The 21618-nt window shown below is 39.7% G+C and overlaps 1 protein-coding gene across 1 annotated transcript; it reads left to right on the top strand.

Annotated features, from left to right (window-relative positions):
• The first annotated feature begins 250 nt into the window (after window positions 1-250).
• Window positions 251-21030, top strand: AMACR (alpha-methylacyl-CoA racemase). The gene is made up of 5 exons (XM_066338596.1): window positions 251-536; window positions 3088-3231; window positions 5731-5891; window positions 10448-10634; window positions 20237-21030. Exons 1-5 carry the CDS (start codon window positions 278-280, stop codon window positions 20644-20646), a joined length of 1161 nt encoding a protein of 386 aa, XP_066194693.1. The 5' UTR covers window positions 251-277; the 3' UTR covers window positions 20647-21030.
• Window positions 21031-21618: the final 588 nt, after the last annotated feature.

Raw genomic sequence — 21618 nt, 5'->3', positions numbered from 1 at the left:
CAGGGTGGCTCGCTCCTGGATGTTCGGACAGGGAAGTTTCCCCAAAAGCAACTGGGCGCCGACCAAAAGCAGCACAAGAAAGCCTCATCCTCGCTGCGAGCCGGGGCGGAGGGCAGCGCAGTCGCCCGCAGCCTATCACGGGCTCGGGGTGAGGAAACCGCGGCAGAGGCAGGCCCGGGGGGAGCCCGCCCCATGCCCCGGGGCCGCGGAGGGAGGGCGGAGCGGTCCTTGGGCCCACTCCGCGGTCGGTGTGCGGGCGCTCTCTGCGGCGGCGGCAATGGCGCTGGGCGGGGTGCGGGTGCTGGAGCTCGCCGGGCTGGCGCCCGCGCCGCTCTGCGGGATGATCCTCGCCGACTTTGGGGCGCAGGTGGTGCGAGTCGACCGCCTGTCCCGGTCCGCCGCGGCCTCGACGCACGCAGACGTGCAGGCCCGCGGGAAGCGCTCCTTGGCGCTCGACCTGAAGCGGCCGCAGGGCGCCGCGGCGCTGAGGCGGCTGTGCGGCCGGGCAGACGTGCTCATCGAGCCCTTCCGCCACGGTGAGGGGCCGCGGCCGCCGGGGAACCGCGGCGGGGCGGCGCTGCGGCAGACTGGGCCGGGCCGTGCGGAGCGAGCGGGTAGTCGGAGCTGCGGAGCTGCGGGGTGCCGTGCTGAGGGGCTCCCGGCACTCTGGCCTCCGCGTTACTGAGAGGGAAGTGGGCAGGGAACAGCTTTGCGGGTGTATTTCCTGTGACAGGGGAGGCGAGCTGTTTGGTGCGGTGCAGCTGCCATGTGAAACCGGCAGGGAAGGGCCGCCGAGAGGGCTCAGATAGCGCCGAGCCGCCCGCCGGGCCCTGGACGAGCAGGTGTCCGAGTCCAGGGTTCACACCGAGCTGGGGGCACCGTCCTGTGTGATGTGCAAACCTGCTGCTAAAGTGCAGCTCGCATTACCGTTGCGGTGCAGGTCAGAGTTTGAGTTTACAATTCCTCTGAGGGCAGCAGATCTGACATTGTGGTCACACATTTACAAAGCACATATCCCAGGAAGATGAACATAAGAGCGTGTGCTAAATAGAGTAGTGTGATTCTGTTATACAGGGTTGCTTTGATACAGGATCAAATCCAAGTTCTGAACTACAGCCGTCATATTCAAACATCACATTTAATTTTAGGAAATTGCTTTCCACAAAGTAATCACTTCTTGCCAGTCTTAAATCTACTTTATGAAAATCTTCCTTGTGTTTTTCCAAGTACTTTCCATTTTTAACATTAGGTTAAAAGTAAGACAAATTCTTTAAATACTCAATTACAGAATTTTTCTGTTTTTCAGAGCTATTTTGAAGAGAACTTCTGGTTCATTTTTAATTACACTATGCATATTTACTAATTTACTACATTTAGAGGTGCTTAACATCTGATTTTCAGGAGCAAAATTGATGCCATTTTAAGATGAATAGACTTTTCAGACTGACCATTTTCCCTCTGTGTATAAGCCATACACAGACACTCACCTGATAGTTATGTCAGTATCCCTCAGTATTCCTTGAGGATGCTTTTCTGTTAGGAAAAATGCCATCAAGGTCAGGTTCGACAGGGCTTTGTGTACACAAATCTAGTTGAAGATGTCTCTGCTCCCACCAGAGTGTTGGACTAAGTGATCTTTACAGGTTCCTTCCAACCCAAAGCATTTTGTGATCATGCTTCATTGAGGAGCTAGCTGAAATGTTCTGAGGATTTTACTGACAGTTTAGAAATAGGAGACTTTATCAGTCAGTCATTGCACATCATTGGCAGATTGTTTGTCACAAGTAATTCTTTTCGTTTGGAGAATGGGTTTATTTTTACATTAAAATTGTTTGTTTTACTCCCTAGAACCTGAGGGGGAAAAAAAAGTTCCACGTCTTCCTTGTAGCTGATCTCCTGGATTTTCATTATGTAGTTGTTTTTTTTTTTCTGGGCACTTGGTGTTTTTTTTCAGGGTTGGAAGAGCAGGCAATTTCATAACTAGGTAATAGGTTTTAAGGGCCTGTAAGTGAACTAGGCAAATCATGGGACTGGTGAAAACAGTGAGAAGGTCAGAGTGTCCAAGTGGCAGAACAGTTTCTTTCAAGACCTTTGTGACTTTACAGCAATGGCTTTGTGACACCAGAGGGGTTATTTGTCACCCTGTTTCCACTTGTGCATTTGAAAATCACGCACTTTGCCAAATTTCACTGCTTTGTTCTTGACAGTAATCACTTGCCACTACCCAGTAATTAATACAGTAGAAATGGATTTTCATGAAATTGATGGTGTAGTAACAGTATGGATTAGTTTTGTGAAACAAGCTGGAGTAACAGCTTCTGGGGTGGAACAGGCATTGAGATTACATTATCCATTCCATTCCAAAATGTATGGCCAGTATACAGTGCCAGTATGGATCAGACATAGAAATCTGACCAAGCTGCACTGAACCAGTAAAGTATAATTTATTTGCAATTCAAATTTCTACTCTTAAAACCAGTGTTTTAGGACTGCAAAATTTTAGCCTTGATTTCTGTAAATCCATGCTGATTGAATTTATATGCCACTGATTCTAAAAGTTACTTATTCCCTGCATTAAAAAAAACCCATGTTTACTTGTGTGTGATTCCTGCAGATAATCTGCGAAGTAGTGGCATGGTCCATTCACATCAGTAAGTTGAATAACACAGGAAAATGAGGTACTGAGAAATGGTGAGGAAGGTATATTCCAGTGAAATATGTATTGAAATTCCAAGTGATTTTAATATGGAAAATATAAGAGTTTTCTCTTTCTCTTTTTTCCTTGTTTTACAAGCCTTCGGTAGCTTTCTCTCATCCAGGGGTGCGTGGTTTTCTGTCAGTTTGTTTGAGAAGTAAAACAGGAAAAGTGAAAAAAAAGACCTCTAAAGCCTAAATTCCGCTTGGTTTACATTAAAAACCTATGTTGGTAATTTATAATGTTCATGTTGTAATATGCACACTGAAGTAGAATGTGCTACTTCATGAAGGGCAGTTGAGTTCTGCTGTTGTATAATCTTTGAGCCATGATGTTTTGAGTATTATTAAAATTAAATGTGAATTAAAATGCCTTGCGCATTTCTTTTTAAGGTGTCATGGAGAGACTCGGGCTTGGCCCAGAGGTCCTTCTGCAGGAGAATCCCAGACTCATCTATGCTAGACTCACTGGTTTTGGCCAGACAGGAAAATATGCCAAGTCTGCGGGTCATGACATCAATTACTTGGCTTTATCAGGTAGGCTAAGATTTCCTGTCAAATAGTTTATTTCCTCCCTTGGATCAAGACTCAAGAACTTGTTGAAAGCAGATAGCTCAAACTTTATCTGAGGTGCAGTCTGATGAAACAACAGATCTGAAGTTTCTCTGTCAGTGAAATGGGGCTTTCCTTTCCCTGTGCTTTTCCCCTGATGCTTTCAGTCAGCTCTAGCATATGCTTAGCCCCTCTATAAACTTCCTCACAAGTCAGAAACTGGTCAGAAGAATTGAGGATGTTTTCTGCCAGGTTATTAAGGTGAAGCAGTTCATTGAGGGATCCAACCTACTAGTCAGCACAAGGAAGGAGGAGACATGTACTGTGCAGGCAGTTTGTTTTGCCAGCAACAGCAAGCTATTACATACCGGATCAGAATATCTTCCCAAGCTGTACAGTATTTTCTTTCATTTGTGCTATTCTATCTGAATAAAGTATCTGAATATTTATCTGAAGAGAGGACTGAATGTTTTCTTCAGGGCTGCTCTCCTAGAAAATCAGTATAACTTAAAATCCACAACGGGCTGCAGATTATTTTATGTGCTTGTGAGCAGATTTTTTTTTGTGCAAGAAAAATTAAGCAGCACAAGACAATTGAGCTCTTGTGCTTTTCTGCTTGTAAATATGTCTCTGCTGATAGCAGCTGAAAGGAAGTAGGCTTCAAATAAAGTGGAAATGCTACATTTCATTAAGGTGTTGTGGACATTATGCTGGTTTTAAGTAATATGATTTTACAAGTAGGCAGTAGCAAACAGAAACAAAATTTTGCACCTCTGGTGCTGCCTGTCTATGCATGGCTCTGCCTCCTGCTCTTCACACTGATGTCAGCTGTTACTGATGCTTCTCTGAGCCTATGAAGGAGGAAAGAAAGTGCCCCAAAACTTCTTGGCTTCCCACTGGATAAAGTAGTTCTTTTAGCCCCAGGAAAGGGATGGAGCAGAGGCAATGCAAACCTGGTGATCTGGTATCACCTACTGAGTCATAGTGTTGTGGAATTAAATTTCTTTGGGGATGGGTTGAGTATTCCCTCATGGAAAATTGTTAGAGAGTAGAAAAGATTAAAGAAAAGATGCTTCATTTGAAACACTTTTGACTTCATGTCAAGATGATTTCAAAGTATTAGGATATTTTTATCTGTTGTTAGTGGAGGGAAAGAGTCAGTACAGGAGCAGCGTGGTCTATCCCTACCTTACTTTGTAGTACTTCCTGGTTTACAAAGAGAGTGATTTTTTTATTCTGCAGCTGATTTAGTCAGTAGTGTTTTGGTTAGTGGTATCTTCCTAAAATAATTTCGCATGAAATTTCACAGATCATTTTACTGCCTATTAAAAGGAAACAGAACAAGGTGTTTGAGAGGTGTCATTCCTCAAAATTGAGGTCTCATATTCTGAGTATTATCCTAATGATCTTTGGTTTCCTTGAAATAAAAATAGATTGTATTAGGAACTCCTAAGAAGTCAGTATATTTTCTGGTGCCTGTAACAACTTTTTAGACCATTAAGAGGAAGGTTTTAGGCAGCAGCAGGGGTTTTACTCCTTCACTACAGCATCTGGAAACAGTTCATACTGTGCACTCTGTTGCTTGCCCATAGCAAGTGCATTAGACTATTAGTTAACTAGACAGTGCCTCAGAACCATGCAATTGTCAGGAAATTCTGACCATGTATTCTACAAGTCTCAGACCTCAGGCCACATACATAGGAGAAGGATGATCTCACTGCAGTTTCTTGCTTGCCCAAAGGGGATTGCTATGAGGCAACTACAAAGAGTAAGGTCACAGTAAAGAGGTTGTTTAGGATGGCAGAGAAATGCTAATGAATTCAGAGCTCTGACTGAAGTAAACTGGCTTAGCCTTTGCTCTAATTCCTTTCATTTCTGCATAATTGCTGGCATAAACATAGGTTCCCTGTGTTTACATTGCATGCAATCAGATATAACGTTCCTGTGCTAGTCACCTGTTCTTATATGCAAACTTCCTTTTGCCAAAGGAAGTTGGAGAGGGAGGGTAGGACTGAAGCACAATTGCCAGTGTGAGATCCTTCTGATCATTAGTTCATTTGTGATGAGCACATAGGAATATACATCTGCATTTTTACTTCAAAATATCCAAAGGAGAACAGTTTATCAAAGTGGCTTTGAGACACATTCATAATGTCTCTTATTGGCAAGATTCATTGCATGTACAAAGTACTAATATAGAATTACTGCACACAGAGTTGGATTTTTTTAGTAAAATTTTGTCCCTATATAGTCAAAATATCAGCGTTTTTCTGTGAGAGCTTTGTTCGTCTCTTTAATTAATTATCTCTTCACTAATGTGATTTCATATATTTTTACTCTTTTGTGCATTAAAGAGTCATCAAAGTAGATATAAAAAACATTAGAAGATTGCTGTATGCCTTACTTATTTGCATAGATTGAAAAGAATGAAAACTTCAATTGCACAAATAAATGTTTATAATTGCTTTGGATTTTTTTTGTCAGGTGTGCTGTCAAAGCTGGGTAGAAAGAATGAAAATCCTTATGCACCTTTAAACCTTCTGGCTGATTTTGCTGGTGGAGGCGTCATGTGTGCACTGGGCATTGTTATAGCCCTCTTTGAACGTGCCAGATCTGGCAGAGGGCAGGTCGTTGATGCAAGTATGGTAAGCTTGTCCTGAGGGAACTTGAGGTTTCTTAGGTGTGCTTGGATATTCTACTCTAAATCTGGGAAAGAGAGGAGATTGTAAGGTTTAAAACTGAGAATTTCAGAAAGAGAAAGTAAGTGATCTCATAAAATGGCTGTTCCTTCACATGTAAGCAATTTTCATGAATTACTGCTGCCATAAGATCCTTATGACATGGAACACATACTGCAGCCCCTTCCCTCTCCCTAGTTTTGCATGTCTGACTTCTTCACGAAGTATTAGCTCTATATAGTTGAAGAATAAGTGCGGTGTATGGACATAGGGCATATGATAAACAACTGGCTTATTGTGTAACAGCAAAAATGGTAATACTGTTGTAATAAAAATTGCATTAGCTTTATTCAAGATACATCTTCTTATGAATTTGTGACAGGCCATATCTTACTTAGAAGTACTGTTTCCTGGGATAGTTACACTGCCTGTGGATCATTGCCAAGAAATCAACTTCAAACACTTTATGAATGTGCTGTAAAATAAACGAAAGGCTAAATTACCTTGATAATGAATACTATGGATTTTTTCCACTAGAAGGCCAGCTCCTTGCACACAAAGGAAAAATACTTATTTGCATTTATCCTTGAAACTTATGTTAGCTGCATGTGTGGTTTCTCTTGTTCTCCCATTTTTTAAAAAATAATGTTGCAGTTAAAATTTGACCTCCTTTTGAGGCATTGTACAGTGAAGACTAAGGTTTGGCCTTAAATAAAAATTGAAAAAAATTACATTATTTGAAACAAATCCCTTTGTTTAAGTGGTCTTGAAGAGAGTAGAACAGCCAGAGATGTTGGATTTCTTCATAAGTTTTTGACAAATTCACATGATGTTCTCAGAAGCAGTCCATGGCATTATTGTCTAGATGAAAATTTTATGGAAACAGTGCAAAACAGGGCTAATGTTTTCACTGCAACAAAATTTTTTAGTAGTTGATTGTCAAAATGAAAAACTTGGCAAGTGGAAGTTTGTTAAGGTTTTTTTGTGTGTGTTTTCTCTCCAATAAGCTGTATGATGATTGAGTGATTAGTAAAGTGTGTAATAAGTTTACAGATGATACACATATGTGAAGGACTTGGATTAGAATTGAAAAAGACCTTTTCAGATTGGAGAAATGACCTGAAAAAACTGGCTGCCATTCACAGGCATTACTGCTCTCTAGTCCTCTATAGCAGAAACAATTTGCTGCACAATGCAGTAAGAGAACAATTGGCTAAAGTACAATCCTGGGGATTTGTAGTAGTCACAAGCTGAACATGAGTCAACAATATCATGCTGTTACAAAACACATACATACTGTATTAGGATGTATAAACAGGAAATAGAGCCAGCAAAGTTTCTGAAGCAATTATTCTAACCTATTCAATGTTTATGAAGTCTCAGGAAGATAATGTTTCAGATGCTGACAATCATCTTTCAGAGTTGCTAATTAATGGAAGTCCAAGTAGAACAACAGGAATTATGACTCTAAAAGCATGACCTAAAAGAAGAATTGAAGGAGATGGTGTATTTGTGAAAGAAAAACTGTGGAGAATTACGACAGGTCTTCAAATGCTGAAAAAGATACTTCTTGTAGTTTGTAGTATTGCCAAATTTTCCTTATTATTCTTCAGAGAATTAAAAGAATTTGTTAGGAGAGTCAGTTAAGTCTGCTAATGTTCTAATGAAATTTGTACCTCATTTGGAGTGGAATGTGTTGTGGGTTTTTTTTTTTTAAGCCCTTGAAAATTGTCTCTTCCAATTTTTTCTTGTCTCATCATAATTTTGGAATTTGCAGTTCCCTGCTGATGTGCCTGGTGACCTGTGAAATAGATGAAACATTGTCCAGTATCACAGGATGTACTTTACCTGGCATTTGGTCATAATCTTTATTTCTTGAATAGCCTTTCAGTGACACAGTTTATGAAAATCATACATGCATTATCAGCAGTAAGGACTGGAGTAAATTGACTGGTGGATGAGCCTGTTTTTACACAGGCCTGTTTTTTCTTCTTTCTGGAAGAAAATACTTTTAAAATCACAACACTGCAGCATTTCAGCTGCTTTGTTTTAACACTGTTTTTTTGTTTAAGAGACCCTTTACTTAAGCTGTTGTGCAGTTTAGGTAGTATGAATATGTTAATGACTCAGTACATGGTAAAATTTTCTACAGTAGAAAGTGCAGTGTGCAAAAATTAGACAGTGGGTCCTGCATTTCATCTGTCTCAGAAGAATTAAGTGCCTGGCCTGAACTGATTGCTGCTGGTTGCTGTTTCTTCTCATTCACTGTAGGGATCATGGCTATCTTACAGGAAGCCATGCCACGTGGAGTGGACACTGTAGTGTGACACAGCAGGCGCAATTGTACCTCTGAATTCTTGCCCCACACTGGGACAGAGGCATGTGAGTCAGGGCCACAGTTTGGTTTTGATAGTTTCAGCCACAGAACCTTCTGCTGTTCATAGGCATCTGACTTGGCATAACTCACTCTTTGTGAAAAGACAGCCACAGGGAAGCATGCTGGTAGTGATCGCTTGCATAACAGTCTCATGGCAGGAGCATTTAGCAGTCCACTGGGAGACAGAGGTTCCAAGTTTTTCTCAGCCTGGAGGTACTCAAAACCAAAACTCCCACATCCTAGAAGCCTTCATCAGTCACGAGGATAGTTTAGGTTGTAGATTCATTCCTGCTTTTGTTGAGCGGCTTTCAGTCTGTGGAAAGAACAGAAGAGCAGAGCAGACAGGTCACCCATTGGGGTGATGCCTCTGGATTCTTGTGCGTGCTTCAGAGAGTGCAGATGCTCATAACATGAGGGAGACTTGAAACACATAACTTAGTGTAATCATTCTGCAATTATACTTAAGTGGAGTCTCTCCATGTTATACTTTTCATGTTGTAAAATAAGGTGACCACATTAGTGAGTGTGTGGTGTTATTTTTACGTGCCTTTGGAGGTCTAGTGCAGATGTTAGGACACTTTTTTTACTTGTCTCTGAATGTCAGTGGGCCTTAGGCAGAACCTAGCTGTCCAATTGCCCCAACAGGGATATTTCTGAAGTTCCTATACTGGTCAAAAAAAGCAGGAATGAATTTTTTGTGTTTTATTTTAAGTGTTTCCAGGGTAAGTAGCACATAGGTATTATATAGGTGCTGACTAAGAGTTTTGTCAGCACTGAAATGTGATTTTCAATTAGGACTTACTCTGATATTTCCCCCATCTTTTATTATCCTTATTTTCAGTGCTTTTTGTATAATACTACTTTCTGCTAATATGAGCAGTGCAAGATCAGATAATTAGTAAAACAAAATCTATTTTGTTATCCTTGCAATGATTTTACAGATAGGTAGATGAAGGTAATGCAGTATTTTCTCATGTAAAAGTACTTTAATTGACTTTAATATGTGACAGTGTGGATAGAAGTATTCCTGTTCTTGAAGCAGTACTAGAGAAGAGCCCACATAACACACATTAAATGGAGAAGCCCTCTTGATGCATACTTCAACAATTTGCATGTTTTAAAGTTTGCATAAAAAGGTATAAACTAATAGATCTTTCTACATGAAAATTAGTAGCCATTTTTTGGTACATTATCTATGCTTTTCTCTATAGACAATATTAGGTTCATTTAATGCAGCAGAAAATTAATGACTTGAGTGATACTCAGAATAATACAGCTCAGTTCTAATCTGTTCTACTGCTATGTTTCTGGCCATACATTATTAACTAGCTTATCTTTGCTTACAGTACTTTCAATACAGTTGAAGGAAAATTAATTGTGCTGATGGGCAAAACTGTAGGATGTGAATTTTCTTGAAAGATTGACACAGTCTTGGTAATCTCCAAAAGACTGAACAAACTGAATTTTCATCTAGGTATGCTCCACATAGACAAAATTTGAGGAGCAATTTGGAATGGGATTACTTACGTTTTCTAGTGCTGTGTTCATCAGACTTTTGTCTGTGTAGAGATTACTTTGCTGTAATCTCTTTGTAGAGATTACAGCTGCCAGTGATGACAGTGGGAGAATAGTTTTTGTTTAATTTAGTGTTGGAAATTTTGAATTCCTTCAAAATTTCTTCAAAAAATGGCATCTTCCTATAATCTGTATATTTAAAGGAGACAAAAGTTTGATATTTATGGGACTGGTACAGGTATTTTGTTTTCCAGGGGTTTAGAAGGTGTTGATATCTGTCAAATGCTTAATGTTATATAGAGCCATCACTTGAAATTATTCATTCATTGTGAGCATCTAATTAACTAAACTTGCTAAATGAGGAAGCTTTGTGCACTGAAAGTGTGTTGCCCATCTGAAGTTGCCTTACGGCATTAATGCTCTTTCTTATTCTCTAATTCCAGATGATTTCATATATGCAGTGTAAGCAGTAATTGAAAATTTTAAGAAATGAAACTGCTTATCAGAGATTTTATAATTAAAAATCCTAGCAAAGCGCAGAACTGGTAGTAGCTTTTGGTTTTATATAGAATTTAGGTAATATGCTGGCTAATTTACTCCAGTTTTTATTTCTATTCTCTAAATCTTCAAGGTAGAAGGAGTGGCATACCTAAGTTCTTTCCTGTGGAAGTCACAAAAATTGGGACTTTGGAGCCAACCTCAAGGTGAAAACCTGCTAGATAGCGGTGCGCCTTTTTATGAAATCTACAGGACCTCTGATGGAAAATTCATGGCTGTTGGTGCCATTGAACCTGCATTTTATAACCAGTTAATAAAAGGTGAGTAGGTTGGAGCAATTGCTTCATAACAGCAGTGCATGAATGAGTGAATTCTTTAACAGTTGGGTTTGATTCGTGATGTGTGGTTGACAGAATCACCAAGTTGAAAGAGATCTTTAAGATCATTGAGTCCAACCCATGCCCTAAAACCTCAAGGAAGCCATGGCATGGAGTGACACATCCAGTCTTTTTTTAAAAACATCCAGGGATGGTGACTCCACCACGCCCCGGAGTAGATGATTCCAGTACTTTATGACCATTTCTGTAAAAAACTTTTTCCTAAAAAATGGGAAATGTGATTTCTTCGTAAAAGCCAACACTTCCAGAAGCTAGTTGGGTAGTTTGATTGACTTAAAGCCATTAATTTATTTCCTTTTCACCCTCAGCAACTACACTTAGATTGCAAGTTTTCTAGTGGAGTTACTGTAGTGGTAGTCTGTGATGTGACTGAAGCACTAAACAACTTTTTCTGAACATCACTTTTTTCAAATGGTTGTGAATATACTTTAGAAGATCTAATTCTTTGGAGATGCAAATAGAATTTCAAGCAATTTCTATTATTTGCACTGTAATTAAAAATACGACCTATTTAAATTGTTTCAGAAAGGAATATTCTCTGGAAGTAGTTTGTAGTATTTCTTGATAGAAAAAAAAATTGTGGAAGCAAATTTAGCTTGAATATTTCATTTCCACCACACAATTTCAGAGTGCTTTTAGTGTGTGGCTGTGGAGATTATATTTATATTTGACTAAGACTCTTTAAATATGACCATAAATTATGATTTATCTCTTCAAGAAATTAGAATGGGTTATGCAGAATATTTAACTGTATGAAATGGAAACAAATTTTCAGGTGCATCTTTGCTTCTGAACTTGTTGTCTGCTTCAACCCTTTTATGACATGGACTCTTTAACTTCTTATTGGTTTTTCAGTTTAATTTTTCTTTCTATTGTGCTTCTCTGGTAGATTGCTATATAGAATTTATGAAAATAAAAAAATCATGGAAGAATTTAATATTCTTTTTTCATTGCACAGAATATGAAGACTATAATAAGTTCTCAATTTAATTATAGTTTTGGTTAATGAGTTCAAGGAGTGTCAGCAAAGAATTCCTAAAGTGGATGTACCCAGTCTTTTGTGAACCATGTTGGTCCATGCACTGCTCACAGTCTTCGCTCAGTGAACCTGTCAGGGGAGTAGTTCCTTATTCTTGCCCAGTCTCTTTCCCTCTGATTATTCCTTGAATTGTATCCATGCTACAGTTTGTACTGGTTTTGCCTGGGATAGAGATGAACGTCTTCACAGTAGCTTGCATGGGGCTGTGATTTGGGTTTGTGCTGGAAGCAGTGCTGTTACCCAGAGATGTTTCAGTTACTGGTAAGCAGTAACTTGCACAACACTGAGGACTTTTTTCCGGCTCACCCCACTGCAGCAGTGAGAGGGCTGAGGTGCACAAGAAATGGGAAGGGACCACAGCTGGGACAAGTGACCCCTGACAACAGGGACATTCTGTACTGTAGGACATGGTGCTCAGAAGTAAAACTGGAGGGGAGGTTGGTGGGTGGTTACTGCTCAGGGACAGGCTGGGCATTGGGCATTGGAGGGTGAGCAATTGTTTTCATCTGCAGCTCTTGTCTTTCTTGCATTATGGGGTTTTAAGGTGGGGTATGCCTTTCATGAGCAGGATCCATAAGAGAGAGCTTGTTCTTTATACTTTGGCTTTGTTCTCTTGGAGCCTTTGGTGCTCCTGAAGTTCTTGCACAGCTGTACCTGTGAATGGCTGCTTCTCTTGTAGCTTAAAAGAGTCCATGCAATTGTGAGGAATATCTAAATCGGTACATACTGTTACATGAAATACATGAGGAAGGCTCCTGGAGTGATTCAGGGACACATCCAGCATTATTTTGGACAGATCACATGTCAGTTTTGGAAATGCCATGTTCTTAGCTGAAGAGGATGGTGCTTTTTGTCTCTAATTGTCCTGAGAATAATTTGTTTGTGAACTCAATTTGTAAGCAACTTGATCTTGAAAAAGAAAGTGTAGGTGATCATTTGACATTAATTATTTGCAGTTCTTTGAAATGTTTTTCTCATCCAATCCCCTGAGATTTTCTAGCTTGCATAGGAGTTGGAGAACAAAAGTAAATATAAAACTGTATCAGAGCAAAATGCAAGCCCTTGCCCTGGGAGTTTGGTGGAATTCCAATAAATATCTTCAGGGAGAATGCTTGTATTAAATACAAAGCAAAAGAGAAAAAAAAATAAGGCTGCATACTCAACTACCCATATGTTTGGCTTAATCAGTGATCAAACACTGGCCTGCAGTATTCATGGCTGGCAGTTCTTTGGAGACTAAGTTGAATCACAGTTAAGCTACTGGACTAGGATAGAATCTACACTTGTTCTAAAAGCACCAAAATTCTGCAATGGAGTGTGGTTCTGTTAGTGACTCTTTTTCTCTCTGGACTGTTTCTGGACAGTCCTGCCCTTCTTGTATTGGTCATTGTTATGGAGAAAGACTGGGGCTTTTTTCTCTCAGCCAGGTTACGAAAAGATAAGCCTCTGATGGATGAAACCAGTGGCCAGGTGATATAATGTGGTCACTGATGGTCTCTTCTTTAGATAGCTCTTTACTGAGGAAGATGCTGAAATTTTGCTTTTCCTTTAGTTGTTTCTCAGAAATTTAGAACTTAAAGTTAGAGAACCAACTATGAATTCCTGTACTTATGTTGGGGCACCCACACTGGGCAACTTTATTTTTATGTTTGAAAGTATTCCCTATGCTTACAGTGGAAAGAAGTTGCTTGATTTTAAGAGCTGAGGTTTCAAAAATAGTCAATCCAGCAATAAAGAACTGGTGTGTATCCACTTGTAAGTAGACAACTGCAATCATTGTTGCGCATGTTTCAGTCTGTTTCTGCCATATTTAAAAAATCCAACATATATGCTGCAGTCTTTGAGGAAATTTTGCTTTTTCCCTTTCATTGTATCACTGTCTTTGCTTGTTTACACTCAGTGAGTTTCCTTCATTTATTTTGTGCAAGTGAGTTGTTTAAAGTAAGTGACCAAATTCAAGATTTTTACAGTATTGAATTTAAAATAGCTGTTTTGTTTGTTATTGCGTTTGAGGTGCTGTCTTAGTTTGAAAGACAGGTAAGTGCTGGGAAAGGCGAGAGCCTCCCTTAGATAGAATGGAGAGTGTAAACCCCCTCCCTCCAAATGATTATAATTTTGAAATTAAGGGGGCTCTCAGGGAAGGATATGAGGATAGGAATAACTGTTCTTTACTAGTACATGTAACAAGGCAAACAAACAACGATAACTGTGGCATCAACAACAGAACCACGCACCTCATGAGGACCTTCTCGGCTGGGATGGGAAGGGATGAAGGAGAGGCTTTGCTTGACAAAACCCCAGGGCAGTGTGATCCTGGTGCCCCTGCAGGACTCTGGGGAGCACCAGTCTGGAACGGCAGGAACGAGCAGGAACCCCGGGCTGGTGGGTGGGATGTACCAGAAGCTCCAAGGCGGTGGCTGGAGCCGTGGGGATGTCTGGGCAGGGCAGGGGCTGTGGGGCTACAGCGCAGCAAAGGCCCAGGGCAGCGCCGGAGGAGCGGCAGGGGTGGGACAGCGGCTCCCGCAGGGCAGGAGAAGGCCAGCTCAGAATTCCTGGTCGCACAAGCAGATGGTGGTAGGTCCCTAGGACTGGGCTCCATGGTGATAGTGAATTCTCCCCACAGTAGCAACAGCCTGACCTTCCGATGTGAGAGCGCAGCTGCCCCCGGCCCCGTCCTTTAGCTGCCCTCAAAAATCGGGTGTCTTCCCCCTCCGAGAGAAAGCTCCCACAGAGGAAAGAAGTGTCACCAGGTGCTACAGGTCCTCTCCTCTGGCTACTTCTTTTTCTTAAGTACCCATGATCTGTTCAGATTTTCACATAGGAAATATTTATTCTTTTCAGTACTTAGGGTTTCAGTCTTTCTGAAGCAGTAGTGCACTAAATTAGAATAGCAGAACCTTCTTGTGACTTAGGGATTATTTTAATTCTGGGATACCTATTGCAGAAATTAAATTCAGAATTTAGCCTTTGAATACTATAGGGAAGAGAAAGGTACTTGTGGGAACTGTACTGCTCTTTTATAAACCTGAGGATCTTTGACTTGGGCTGAGTCGTCTGTTCCAGGCATTAGCTCCAGCTTTAAATGGTATTGGTATGTTCCAGTTACAATTTCCATAATTTAATTTCATAGCTTTTCTCCATATTTCTGGTCAGTTCTGCTGGTGAACACTTTGGTGCTGTTCCAGATAAAATACATTAAAAAACCACTTGAAGCCTCTCTGTATTCAGAGGGTAGATTAGTTTTGCCACTCCCATAGAAGGAGAGTATAAGGATATGAGTGTTGCAGATGTCAGTTGGAGATGTAAAGATGGCAGAATTGAGCAGGGAGTGTGATTTCTAAACCATTTGTCTCTGCTCACAGAATTCTGCTTAGCCAAAGCAGAACTGATTTCCTTTTGGTTTTTGTTCACTTCAGTGTTTCCCTGCAGAGTTTCTGCAGGGATCCAAGTACTGGACCCAAGTTCAGTTAATGACATAGTAAGGAGAGTTCTTAAGGAGGCTGCAGAAGGAAACTAAATTTAAGAAAATAGAGCATATTAGTTTGAGAAGATTGATAGCTTTGTAGATTGTGCTCAGCAGGGACAATTAAGTTTGTGCTTACCAGAAATTTTTTAATTAAATAAATTTTTTAAAGGCTTTATGAGAAACTGAAGCTATGTAAATTAGATGCAGCAGAGATGTATATTTGGCTCACTAGTGACTATTTGCTATTAACAAACAAGCAGTAGTCCTTTTGTGGGTATTAATTTTATTACTACAGAAATCAGACAATAAATAGCTAAAATGCCTGGGCATCTTACGAAAAATCTGATGGAAAAAACATTTGCTACTAATGTTAAGCCTTAATCTTTCAACAGAAAGAGACAGAATGTCTTTCATCTGACTTGTGAATTGCTTCTGCAGGTTTGTTCTGTTTTGAGCAATAGGTGCATAGTCTTGCTGCAGGCAGGCTACAAGGGGGGTAAAGAACACTGCTGCTGTGGAGCAGGTTAGAGTAAAGGTTTGATTCTGAGTTATGTGGTGTAAAGTCAGTTACATAAGGTTGTGGAATGCCTTGGTCTTCTTGGGGGAATCCCCAGGGTTCTGCCTTGGAAGAATGGACCGTAGAGTTTTCCCTACCTAGGCTGAAAGTGAGGATCTCCCTGATGGTGCTTTGCACACTGTGGTCTGCCCTGGTCTCTCCTCTCCCACTGCCCCTGGTTCTCTGGTTTCTCCTTTCCCTGTTTTTCCCAATTGGTGGTGGCATCCCCGGTGGCCGACCCCGTTTTCCCTATGGGTCACTGACCTCTGCCTTGCCCCTTGTACTGCCTCCATGCCCTCAGGTCATTGGCTGCTGACCCCACACTTAAGCCTGTGCACAGCACATGGTTGGGTCTTCTATCCCTGGTTCCCTTCAGCGCCTGAAATAAACCTCACTGGAACTGATTTCATACAAAGGCCCTTCTTGCTGCTCTTTGCTAAACTTAGCCGTGGCGTGTGTGGATGTGTGAACTTGATTCCTTTGCCTGAGTCCTCCCCCAGGTGGCTTTAACACAGGAGATGCTTTCTGGGAAATAGGTTGCAGCTCCACCACCTAGAAAGCACACTGCTATATACAAGGTGAACTGACTTTACAGGGGAAAGCACTGACAGTCACTGAAGTCCTGAAGTTTAGTTCCTACTCCATAGTACCCCTTTTGTACTACAGTATTCCTACATTGTATTGTTTCAGTTTAAAAATAAGAAGGAAAAATTAGGAAGCAATTAAAAAAATAGTTTACATCATTATGAAGGATTTCCATGGGACTGTCATTTTTGTGATTGTGAAGTATTGTGTGCTGTACTAAAAATCTGCTGTTACACTGAATGCCAATACTACATTGTTACTGATACATGCAACATGGACAGTTTCCTGATTATGTATAACTGATGTATAACATCAGTTATACATGTTAGTATTTTGGTTTTTTTTACTTACTATGGTAAGCCTTAAACATTGTACAAATACTGTAGAGGGCCAGGCTCTTGCTGCATCAAAACATTTGCAACTGTGATAGTTAAGTATTCCACTTGTAGTACAGCTATGGATGCATTTGCAATGAGGCCTGGTAGTACTGTGGGCCTGATCAACTGTCACTTTCTAAAAAACTTCTTGAGTTTCAGAGATGTTGAGCAGAGAAAACACTTTACATAGTTTAATGAAAATTTGCTATTCTGTGGGAGTATTCTGAAATTCAAATCCCTTTCACAGTGAGAACAAGTTTTAATTAGTCAGAAAAAGCACAATGGGCCTTCACCTTGCAGCTGTTGTTTGGGCCAAAATTAATATTTCCCATACTAGATGATTTTATTCAGTCATCTTATGACAACGTAATTTCAGAATTACTCTGGTAATTTTGAATGACCATACAATTTTGAAGAGAAAATCAGCAAGCTAAACCAAGAAAATCCTGAACAAAACTCTGCTTTTAAAATAGTATGACTGATATAATATAAAAACTTGCAATTTCTGACATGCCAAAGCAGCTTCACTGATTTATCTAATGAATTTTGCTGGCTTCTTTCTCTTGAAATCATGCCTGATTTTACTAGAGTTTGTCTAAGAAATTCTGTAGAAATAGAGATTTCAGTTTCCTGCATCAATAAATGATATGGGGATATATGTCAATAAAGCTATAGCATTTGATGAAGGTTTAAAGCTACATCATTATAGGGAGACAATTTTTCATTTTTCAAAAGTAATTTCAAAGCTGTACTAGAGTAGGTTGACTGGGCTTTTCCATGCAAAAAATCCTAGGTGAAAATTTGAACAAAAAAATCTCGGAACTAAGTTGTGATTGCTTTATAAGATATTCTGTGTAAAAGATACTTTGCTTTTGAATACATTAGGTGAAATCTGTGCTCCTGTGGTATCCCAGACAATTCTGTGCCATATAATAGTTTCCTTGTTAAGTCAGTCACTCCTGCTCTGATACTGCTCATCTCCACCACAAATGGTGAGCACAAGCTGGAAAATGAGAAGCTGTAGTGCTTAAATGCTCTCATCCTGTTTAAAGTTGAAATTTTCAGTGGTAAGCAGAAAATGAGCATGTAATACTAAATTCCAGGTTCTGCATATTGTTCCAGTTTGCCAGAGTATGTGCAGTGAGGCACAGTCAACTTCCCATCTGCCACAATCATCAAAAATAATTGTGTAATGGGATAGTGGTAGAGCTCTGCTCATGTTGGACTGGTTGCTAGAAACCAAACCATAGTTAATAAGAAAATTAGTTCTGTGAAATAAAGTTTCCACTTGACAAATTGTCATGCTTTGAGACAGAAGTTCACCTAGTGAGTATTTACTTTCCTTTTGTGGGAGGTAAATTTGTCTCACCTCATAGCTCATAAGTAAACTATACTGCACTATTTGTCTCTTGTGGAAGACTTTAAAAATCAATAATCAAATTAATTTTGAAAATACTGCTAGCTTTTATTTGATCATGATGTTCAACCAGTGTGAGTTATCTTTCGCTGATCTCATTTTTAGGATGACATGTATGGTTATGGACACAAGAATGTAAGTTGAGCAATAAGGTGCACATAGCTTGATAAAACCATAAGGACTGATCATTTGTAGTATCATTTATCCTTGTATCCACAGGCATGTCTAATAAGATGTGAAAATACTTATTTTATCTTTTGACTGTGGTTAATTTCTTCTGAGAGTGAACAACTGCAAGGCTGTGTTTCTGAGTCTGGAGACTGGCAATTTGTGTGTGTTTTCCTTTGAAGTACCAAAGTACAATTTCAAAGCATCTATCCACTTTCAAAAGTATGTTTAATAATCTTGTGATCAACAGTGAAGTTCTTACATACTATGTTAAAATGGAGGGTTACTGTGGGCCCCAAGAAGTGCGTATTGTACAGATTATGAATGGAGAGAAAGAACTTAAGGAGCAGAAGAAAAGGTATTATCTCCCTTTTTTCTCCATTGTATGTTTCAGCAGCAATATATCTATTCCACTCAGTTGTAAGGAAGCCATAGAAACACAGGATATTTTAGGTATTTTCTGCCTATCTACAGTTAAAGGTAAGAGAAGGTCTGCGTAAATTCTGCCTGCAAACAGCCCTCTGTTACCTAAGCCTGTAACAGTTGTTAGTCTAATTATCAATCTGATACCGGATAACCAAGGATAAAAAAAGAATGCTCAAAATTCAGTTTTTCAGAGCTGTACATTTTCTTTGCCTTTTACAGGGAGCTGCTGTTTTCTAAGAAGCTCTTTTTTTTTTTTTTTTTTTTTTTTTTGTTACTTGTGAAGCATTATGATGATAGTTGTTTTCTAGTCTTTCTGATTTCTCAAATTAACTTATTTCATATCCCGGCTTTATCTGAATTTTTCCTGCTATGTTCATGCTCCTGAATTTCAAAATGAGACTGTTAGAACAGCCTTCAGTATATCACTTCTGATTTGGTATCATGCTTACGTCTCTGTACTATCTCATTTTCAAAGTGGAGTTCAGTTGCCTTTTCTCTTTCCTGTTTCTACCTCCTTTTCGAGATAAACACTACAAGAAGTGATAAAAATTCTTGCATCTCCTTGAAGTAGCAGAATGAAAGAGCAGAGACTGCAGAGAGCAGAATCCATAAGAACAGAAACAGATCTTGGAAACTGTCAGCACAGAAGAGATGTAAGCTCCCCAGTGAAAAGGGATGTGATGCTTAGTTCAGGGATAGATCTAGGACTTGCCCAGTTCAGGAAATCGTCATTACAAGGCCTATGTGCCTGTACTTTGCTCTGGTATCTCAGAAGGGACGTGTTTATTTCATACCTGGGTGGTCCCTGCAACTGAGATGGAAAGCAGGGTTATTGAGCAGTTAGTGAGTGAAAGCACTGTGGGAACTGGAACCTGGGAAGTGTGCTGGAGCAGAGGGAGCAGGAGATACTGCTGGAGTGAAGAAGCAGGTCAGCCAGCCTGCAGGCACCTGCTGCTGAGCTCCCACAATGCAGATTGAGCTTGGCACATCCATCCACCCCATCTTCTTATCTGTGGCATAGAAATAACCTCATCATGTTGAACTTCCAACATGGTAGCCTGCTGAATGTCCAGCTCGGGCAGATGTGCTGGCTCTTGAGGGGTGCGTTGCTGTAGTTCAGGACCCATTCAGCAGATTTCTCTGTTGTTACTGCCAGGTAGAGAATATGATACCTATTACACAAGCTTTTGTCAGGACTTTATTACCTACCTTGAGGCAGCTGCTGCTTATGTGAAGTGTTCATACAAATGAGTGTTCATTAAACGTATGTACTTAAAAGGCTGTAGCTGTTCTGGTTTAGTCTAATTCCAAGTATCATAGAACATTTTATTCCTTTGCTCCCTGCCCTGCACAGATACCCAGATAAAGTTCAAAATTACTTTAGCGTTGCCTGCAAAATACTGTCTTCTTGAGGAATATACTTAGTTGTGGGAAGCATTTAGTAAATTAGTAAGCCGTATTATAGTTGAACTTTGCTTTTCTCCTTTCAGGTCTTGGGCTAAATTTAGATGAACTCCCTGCTCAGATGAGTTTCTCTGACTGGCCTGAAATGAAGAAAAGATTTGCATCCATATTTGCACAGAGGACACAGGCTGAGTGGTGCAGCATATTTGATAGCACTGATTCCTGTGTGATCCCTGTTTTATCCATCAATGATGCTGCCTCACATCCGCATAACAAAGAAAGAAGTTCTTTTATCAAAAATGATCAGGGAGAGGTGAGTCCTAGACCTGCTCCTGTTCTATCAAGGACCCCTGCTGTTCCATCATGTAAAAGAGATCCTTTTATAGGAGAGCACACAGAAGAGATACTTCTAGAATATGGGTTTACTAAGCAAGAGATTGCTAAACTTTATTCTGATAAAGCAATAGAATTCAAAACCCTAAAAGCCAATTTATAATTTCTGACTATGCATATCAGATAAATTCCAGGCTGATACTGTAAGCTTTTATGCTTTAAAATTGAACTATATGACAAATAAATTTTGCATAATATTGCTTCTAAATAATTTATATTTTTTAAATTATTGATATTTTAAATTTAATTTGAAAACTGTGGGACTTACATACTTGTGTAGCTGGATGGTATGTTGTCTAGAATGATACTGTAATTGTGTTCTGAAGATCTACACAATTTATTTGGTAAGCACCTCAGAATGTTTGTTTAAATATTGTATCCTTTGGTCTGATTATTTTAATTCTTGGTAACACCATTAATGTATAATACATGTTGTAATTACCTGAAAGCAATTCTTTTAATAAAATATAGTTATATTCTTCTTAAATGAGTGATTGTGTTGTTTATTCATGAATTAGAAGAGATTTTTAAAATCTGTTTTTTCATATTAATTAATTTGCTTTATCATCCTGAAACTATGGTCTAACTAATGCAATTCTCTTACGTGCTGCTGCAGAGCTATTATCTCACAGTCAATGTGTTTAACAGCCTGACTACATTTGCTCAATACAGTCTCCTTATATTGCATTTGGAGTATCAGCTTGGCTAGAAACTAAATTCTGAATTAATTTTTTTTATTTTTAAAATACCTGCCAACTAATAACCCTTTCCTCTACTTATGGAAAAATGGCAAGCAACTTCGCTGCACAGGTTGCAAACCATGGTTATTACATCTTGGTTTTCATTTCCTTCAAACTTAAACTGTCATTTGAAACCATCTCTTTCAAGGCAAAAGAAATTCTGCTTTTAAAAAGAATTGGTTACATGGCAATAATTAGTATTGTCTAGTCCAATGCGTGAGGAATTACGACATTAAGGGTTGAGTGTTTTGATAATTTTATCTGTGTTTTGCTTAAGATTGGTTTGTTGGTTACAAAGTCTTCCAAAGCTTCCAAAGAGGTACACTTTAGCTAAT

The sequence above is a fragment of the Sylvia atricapilla genome, chromosome Z (assembly GCF_009819655.1).
Source record: "Sylvia atricapilla isolate bSylAtr1 chromosome Z, bSylAtr1.pri, whole genome shotgun sequence".
NCBI lineage: Eukaryota > Metazoa > Chordata > Aves > Passeriformes > Sylviidae > Sylvia > Sylvia atricapilla.
The sequence above is the reverse complement of the archived record's forward strand: the minus strand, read 5'-3'. Positions and strand labels throughout refer to the sequence as shown.